The sequence below is a fragment of the Medicago truncatula genome, chromosome 8 (genome assembly GCF_003473485.1).
Source record: "Medicago truncatula cultivar Jemalong A17 chromosome 8, MtrunA17r5.0-ANR, whole genome shotgun sequence".
NCBI lineage: Eukaryota > Viridiplantae > Streptophyta > Magnoliopsida > Fabales > Fabaceae > Medicago > Medicago truncatula.
The window spans coordinates 4,162,302-4,170,811 of NC_053049.1; the positions used below are offsets into that span (position 1 = coordinate 4,162,302).

An 8,510-nucleotide genomic window follows, 5' to 3' on the forward strand; every position below is an offset into this window, starting at 1 on the left:
TTATTCTTTTATTAGTATTATATATTGCATTATTATGTTGTTTGTTAAATTTTAATCTTACATATTGCACTAATTTAATCTATATTATTATTACTTCATATGTTTAAAAAATAATCAATAATTTTCATACTATAATTTTATCTTTTTTAATATATTTTGCATCAAACCTATTATTTTACCCTGTTTGTGTAATATTAATATTAATAAAGAAAAATTATTCCTTAAAAAAGATTAAATAAAAAGATATATTTTGCGTTTTGGACATCTAAAAACCGATCCAAATTAAACCGCATATAATTGGATCGGTTCGGTTCGGATTTTTCTGGAATACTCATCCAAACTGAACCGAACCGCATGTGATTTTTATTTTGGATCGGTTGACATTTTACCTCAAAATCGATCCAAACCGCACCGCGAACACCCCTAGTGTAAACCATGTGAAAAAAATGTTTAGTCAAATCATTTTATAGATCGATGTACAAAACACGATGAAACTCATATAAAATTAATTTAAAAATATCTTTTTTATTTTCGTGAGTTTAACTCAGTTGATAGGGACAATTCATCTAAAAATTTGTAGATAATTTTATACTTAAGGACAAACATTTTTTTGTAAGTAGTCTTATAATCAAATCAAGGACGGAATGAATATTTTTTTAATAATTTAAAAGGAGATACTACTATTTACAATAAAAAAAAATTCCAAACAAAGAGAATTTTGCATTTCAAAAAGTTAAAAACAAAAAATCTTGAAAAGATTGAATTGTTAAGGTAGAACAATATTATTTGGTAGGTCAAGGGTCGCTTTAAGAAGGAGCTTTTCTTTCACTACAAAAAGACTAGCCATTTGGCACTTGTCTTCTCAATCCTTTCTCCTTTCTTTCTCTTTTGTATTTTTCTCTCCCTACTAGTCCCTACTCTAATTTTTCTCTATTTGCACCCCCTACTACATTCTCTAATCTCTTCCATAAACATTCTCATTCCAACTCTAATTATCATCATAATAACAACTCACTTACAACAATGACACAATCAACAACAACCTCTTCAACATCTTCACAAGAATCACCACCAACACATTCCATTCAGAAACAAAGTCCAACACGGCCCAAAAGGCCCAGAGACGACGACAACAACGACAACAACAACAAACATCCAACTTATCATGGAGTAAGAAAACGAAACTGGGGAAAATGGGTATCTGAAATCCGCGAACCACGCAAAAAATCAAGAATCTGGCTAGGAACATTCTCAACACCAGAAATGGCAGCTAGAGCACACGATGTAGCAGCTTTAACCATCAAAGGAAAAACCGCAATTCTCAATTTTCCTCATTTATCAAACATGCTTCCAAGACCAGCAACATCAGCACCACGTGACATTCAAGCCGCAGCAACCGCTGCAGCTGCTATGGTTGACTTTGATGACCCTGTCATGCACGTGACAAGTTGTTCTGAATCTGAATCTGTTGAAGAACTTAGTCAAATTGTTGAACTTCCTAAAATTAATGAAGAAGATGAAGATGACTCAGTTGATAGTACTTGGGTTTATCATCATCCTTCTCCGTTAATTGGGTTTGAAGGAATTGAATTCTATGCTACTTTTTCTGATGATTTTTTGTTACCACTTTGGGATTAAAATCATATGGGTTGTTTTCAATTTCACCAAATGTTCTACTTGTGGAACATTATTGTAATATATTACTTTACTACACCGTACTTTCATACATTGTTATGGAACATTTTTCTCTCTTTGCATAATCTTTGGTGGCTTCCTCTGTTTACTAGAAATGAACAATGTGAATGTAGAATAAGTTTTAGCCATAATAAAATAATAATGAACTTCAAATATTTTTTTGTGTTTGATATTTCTTTTTTTGTTGTTTCAATGATATATTGATATTTTGCTGTAGTTAGTAGCTAGTGACCATAAGCTAGATATGACTAGACCTTCTAGAAGTGTGGTAATTTTAGAGAAAAAAAAAAGTTTAGACAAATGATTGGATTTCATGTTTAAATGAGTGTGCACAATATACTTGTAAAGAAAGTTTTTTACCTTCCCATTGTAACACTCTTAAATATTGTTCCTCTTATCGGATGAAATAGATAGGTGATGGATTAAGGATGGTGAGTTAGTGAGGTTAATATACTTTGAAAATTAAAATTGTTAAGAGTTAGGTCCATGTTATTAATTGAGAAATTACCCTAGACCTATTTATTTAGAGATGTCAATTTATAATGGTAAGCGATGATCACGGTGTGGAAAAATGCCCTGTGAATAGTTTGAGGATGGAGACAAAGATCATATTTTTGTCTTTCTTAGACAACATATTTGTTAGCATTTCTTATTCTTTATATATAACAAAAAAATGTTATACCCCATAATCAAATTCAAGTTACCAGAAATGATTTATCCATAAATAAATCTCATTAACCACTTGAATTCAATCACTCGATTACGTAATTTATCATAGTACTCTTTTAGATATCTTTTGGTTAATTTCTTTTCTAGTTGAAAGAGAAGTGATCGTTTTACAACAAAAATAAATAAATTGAGTGATCAAAAGCAACAATCAATGTATTTTAAAAAATTGAAATTTGTTGTATGCTTAAATTTATTGAGTCCAAGCCTTTACATTATACTCCCTCTGTTTTAAAATACATGTCCAAATTAACCACTTCACATATGTTAATGCATAATTTTGACCGTTAATATCTTTAATTATCTAAAGTAAAAAATTATAAAAATATTTGTCGAGACAAATCAAACAACATATTACATGTTAATATTTGTATTTATACATTAGTTAAAAAATATGGTCAAAGTAAGTCAAGTGAATAGTGCACATTACAAAAATTGGACATGTATTTTAAAACGGAGGTAGTGTATATATATATATATATATATATATATATATATATATATATATATATATATATATATATATTGTTACGTTAGACCTCATTTCAAAGCTCTCTAATGAAAATTGAAAAAGAATGTTTCTTCATGGTATGGTGAAAATGGAGTTAGGATAAGGAGCAAAAGGTAGTACAAATTAATACACGCTTTGTCTTTTGTCAAATTAGTTGTTATGACCAAATTAAACATTAAATCGTTGATTAGCAATGTTATTTCTAGCAAGTCTTTTAAAAGTGCGATTGTCAATATTTATGCCCGTTGATGTGTTAATGTCATCTTTCCACTATCATTATCATCTTAATCATTCATCCATTATGTCACGCTTTTCCTAGTTTATGCAATGTATTTTTTTAAAATCAGTTTAGGCTATGTATGGTACCACATCAATTGGTTAATTAGCGTGTAAGATTAAGATACTCCCACATCTTTTCATGTTCTTATAACTAATTAGTTTGGCTAATTTCCTAGTTACTATATTACTATAGTTATACAACCACTGTCCTCAATGACTCTTATTTATTATATTTGACTTAGCGTGTCGAGTTAAATTATTATTACACGTTTATTTTATGGATTTTATTTGGTGGAAAAAGATTCAGACAGAAAGAAAAAGGCATTGTCAAAAGATTCAAAAGAAATATCCACAATAAATAAAGAAATTAGACAACACCTTTGTAGAAAAAATATAGTAAGAGTTTACGTTTGGGAATTATACCGTTGTGAGGTTTTGAATATTCCATGACCATCACAATGTCCTATTCAAGATATGTCGTTGCAAAGCTTTCAAATTCTTAAAGATGGTACGTATGTAGTAGGTAATAGGTATGCCTCCATTCTACAATTAGTATTGTTTTATTTTATTTAAAAATTCATATTGTGTATCACATTCTTTAATTATTCTACATATCTCTATACATTTTTTTGTAAATCATATAGCCCTAGGCATATTTCGGTATACGTAAAGAAAAAAATATATTGAACGTGCCTAAGGTTGGTTCAAGTTATTTCTAGTCTTAAAAGAGTGTTTGAAATAGAAAAATCATTATTTATCTATTACATACCAGTACATATATTTAGACGAATCAACTAAAAACAAAAGCGCCCATGGCCTAATGGATAAGGCGCTTGACTTCTAATCAAGCGATTGTGGGTTCGAGTCCCACTGGGCGTGCACTTTTTGTTTTTTTTTTTTCGACTTTTTTTCAGGCTTTTATTTTCTTTCACATTGCATTCAAATGTTTGTTACATTTTCTTGTATTGGTAACAATATTGATTGATAAAATGAGTAATTTAAAACGTGAGATAAATGATAATGGTCTCTTTAATTTGTTAGGACAGTGTGAATGTGTGATAAGGACTCAATTTCTGATTGACTATGGCTGATTTTCTCACCTCAACACACAGAGCCAACTAGATCTTGTCTTTTCAACATTTGGTACTTGTTTGGCTAAACAGTTTAATTAAGTGCTTATAGTATAAATGCTTATCCTTTAAACACTTATGTATAAGCTATACGCAGAGATCATCCCTTTCTTTATAGTCCAACCAAAGGGAAATATGTACGATATGATTATGAGTGAAGTTATTTTGACAATTAACTAAAATTCGTCTATTCGCACATGTCTCTTGATTTGTAATTGATATATAGAGTTAATATGATAAAAGTTTGAAAACTTCTGAATAATTTCAAAATAGCAACATTAATTCTAGATGAAAAAAATGTAGCAGGAGCCAATACTCATTTAATTGTAGATGAATGATCAATATTAACATCACAGGGCTCATGGTCTCACTCAATACCTTCCTATATATATATGTATGCATGCATTTTTGACCTAAAATAACAATGTTTATAATGGCTTATAGAACTGATATAATTATCTCCTACTTCAAGCAGTCAAGCTCACGAGTAAACTATAATTGCATTCTTAAAAACAAAGGAAGTTACACTTGGGTCGCTCCAGGTTTCTCAACCGTGGTAAAGGAGTCAGAGATAGCATCTGTTTAGAAAAAAAGCGATCAAAACTTAAGTTCAATAGATTTCTGTCACCAGAAGACATGTTCCGATTAATTGATGAGCTTATAAGCAAATATGAGGGGCTCATGGAGAAATTTCGGTAAACAAAAGCTAGATAGCCTAATAGTCAATTTAACAAGATGGCGTGGGACAAGAAATTTCCCATATCGATTAATGGTTGCTAGCAAGAACGAAGAGACTAATTGTCGATAAAAATGTGACACACAACAGACATCTTATTTATGGTATTGGTAGAGTTGTGTTAAGTGCTTGGAAGCAGTGACATGAAGCGATTTACCAACAACATCGTCGCCAACATGTGACAAAAAACGTGACTCATTTCAGCTCCAAATTAATGGGAGAGACTGCCGGTGGGATGGCTCAAATGCATCGTTGATGTCGCATTTAATGTAGCCAACAGTTGAGATTTTGTGTGCGCAATTCACATGGGAACTTTCTTAACGCTCAAGCGATGTCAAATGAAGAGCATATGTCAATTTTGGAAGGTGAGGCAAAGGCTTTGTTGGAGGCAATAAAGTTCGTTATCAGTAAGGGGGTGGCGCAATGTTGTCTTTGAGTCGGATTCAAGCACTCTTATCAACTCCATTTTGTCTCAACGTGAGTTGTCTTTGAGTCCGATGCAAGCACTCATGTCAATTCCATTTTGTCTCAACTTAGCAGAGTGTCTGAGTTTTATGTAATGGTTTTGGTTATTAAAATCATCTGTCTTTTAATAATCCCGATTGATTTTAAGTGAATTAAATTATGTAAAAGAAAAACCAAATTTATTTTGCATTTTAATAATCTCAGTTGATTTTAAGTGAATTAATTTTTTTTTTTTATGGATAATAATAATTGATTTTGTAAAATTAATTTTACTTAAAATGAGTTGAGTGTTTTATGTTAAGTTTTACTTAAAAGTGTTTTATGTTAGGTTACACTTACATAAAAGTTAATTGAACAATAGATTTCATTGTAAAAAATCATATTTAGATAGAATTGTCGCTACTTTCTTCTTGGAGGTTCTGGATGGTTCTGGTGAAGTCGGGTGGTGTTTGCCGTTCTAAGGCTTCAGTCGCCTCCACTATGCTGATTTAATGGGGCTGGTTTGTTTGAAACGGCGGTGTCTATAGCAATGCCACCGTCGTCGTTGTTCTATTCACAGGTTGAAACTAGTTTAACATTGTTGGATTGAGAATCCTTTAACTTTGGGTTGTGCTTCTGGACTCTAGTGCTCAAAAGGGCAATGGCTTTGTGACCATAGCCTGTTTTATTAACATTTTCCATATATTTTTTTAAATTTAATCACAATATTTGGCGTTTTCATCCTTCAAATTTTTGAGGTCATATACGTACTTCAGTTTTATAAGTATTTAATGAAAAGTGTTTAACGCAAGACAAAAGAGTTTTTTTGTTGTTATTTTCAAACAATTACTCCCTCCTTCCCCTATTTAACTTTATTTTTGTCCTTAAATGTAAACTTCTTTTCAAATTACTAGATGCATTTATTATTTTTTTTCTAAACATACCCTTAATTAATACACATACAAATATTAACACATAAAACAAACACATTAATTACACTAACAATATTTCTTAAGAAATGTGAAAAAGACAATACGTGTCTACATTAATGGACGAAGGGAGTATAACTACTTTAATAATACAAACTATTTAAGGGTCATAATGCTTGTACATCTGCATAATTAAGATTAACGTTCTATCTATGGCACCGATAAAAGAAAGATCGAATAGCATAGTCATTAGCATAAACTTCACATATGTTGTAGTGCAAATTATTTTGACATTAACACTCCCTTTGTCCGGATTAACTGAATCATTTGTTTAAATCAGATATTTTAAGACAAATGTATAAATGAAGAAGAGAGAAAAATAATTTTAAGTGCTTTCGTTAAATATCGGTCTATTCTCCCCTATCATAAATGCAAAGTGAAATATATTGAATTGAGAGTGGTGAAAATAATATTAATTAGAGTTATAAATGAAAAAAAGTAATTAATGATGTATTGAAAAGCGAAATGACTTACTTATTTTAAAACATTTTTTTTATTGAAAATGACTCGGATATTATGGGACGAAGAAAATACTATTTACGAATATCTTGGAATCGATTTTGGTGTCCGGGGAGACCGTTATATATTTTTTCCTTTGACAACGAACTACTCCCTCCGTTCCAAAATATAAGTAAATTTGACTTTTTAGGTTCATTCAATCAATGATGTATGTGGTCCATATACATCATTGATTGAATGAACCTAAAAAGTCAAATTTACTTATATTTTAGAACGGAGAGTGTAGCTAAAGATTTTCCAACAATTTCATTCAAAAAAAATTACAATGATTCTCCACCATGGAGTATTCAAAATAATCCAGTGGTTATCCTAATGGACCATCAGATGATACTAATAGAACAACACCCTCGGATGATTTAAAATTCAGATTATGTGGTGCATCAGATAATAATAATAATAATAATAATATATCATCTGGATCCGAACCAACATTTCGTTGCAGTGTCTCTTTGGTCACTTTGGATGAAAAAACTAGCAATGAAAAAATTATATGGTCGAAAACATTCATAGTCTTTGGTGATTTTTGCAATCATTGCAAAAATTATCAATGGGAAGGTTGTATTTGGAAAATAGGAAAAGATCATCCCACTCTTTATAATCCAATCACAGATAAGTATATATAATATGACTATGAGTAATTTTTTTTAGAGGAACTATATGTAAAGTTAATTTAACAACTTGTCTAACCAAATATTTTTATACGGTTGCTATTTTAATAATAATGATTTTTCCTCTATCTTATAACCAAAGCAACATTTGATTTGTAACAAAAATAAGTAACATTTGATTTTTGTGTATTTTTATATGGTTATTTTTGTGTAATAATGTGATTTGGTACTAAAAAGTCTCACACACCTTTTACCATTTTACCCTTCACTTGAAAGATCCAATGAATTTACATGCGGGATATTACGGTCACAAAAAATGTGACTTTTCAATGGGATTGTCTCTATCTTTAACCAATACTATATTTCTTTTGCCTTTTGCTAACCATATTTGGTATTGAATGAATTGATTTTTTTTAATGATCAAACTTTTGATTTTATAAAATTGATTTTAGTTAAGTGGGAACGACTATATGAATCAATTTTTTTGTTAATCATATTTATATTTTAATACATTTATGTAAAAATAACAACAGCAATCAAACATTATATCATTAAGTAGGGACGACTACATGAATCAAATTATGTTACGTTATAGTGTTCTTTCATAAACCATTTTTCGATTAAAGTCATTTGTGTAAAAGTAAGTTGAACAATAAATTTAAATACATAAATCATGTTTAGACTAAAAATATACAAATCTTATCTTCAAATTAGAATTCATTCTTGAAGCAAAATCAATTCAACGAAAAATAAAAAATGTCAAATTCAGTTTTACACCTACAAAATGAACTATATGATTATTAATTTCAACTTTGAGGTGAAGTTTATTAGGCGACAAGCGAGTATGGTTGCTCATAATTTAGTTAGGGTGAC

The 8,510-nt window shown here is 30.1% G+C and overlaps 1 protein-coding gene and 1 non-coding gene across 2 annotated transcripts; both read left to right on the forward strand.

Annotated features, from left to right (window-relative positions):
• The first annotated feature begins 853 nt into the window (after positions 1 to 853).
• On the forward strand, positions 854 to 1,867 carry LOC11420693 (ethylene-responsive transcription factor ERF036). The gene has a single exon (XM_003626946.4). The coding sequence runs from the start codon at positions 1,024 to 1,026 to the stop codon at positions 1,636 to 1,638; it is 615 nt and encodes a 204-aa protein (XP_003626994.1). The 5' UTR covers positions 854 to 1,023; the 3' UTR covers positions 1,639 to 1,867.
• A 2,150-nt stretch (positions 1,868 to 4,017) lies between these two features.
• On the forward strand, positions 4,018 to 4,090 carry TRNAR-UCU (transfer RNA arginine (anticodon UCU)). Its single transcript has one exon. It is a non-coding gene; the product is annotated as a tRNA-Arg (tRNA).
• The last annotated feature ends 4,420 nt before the right edge of the window (positions 4,091 to 8,510 follow it).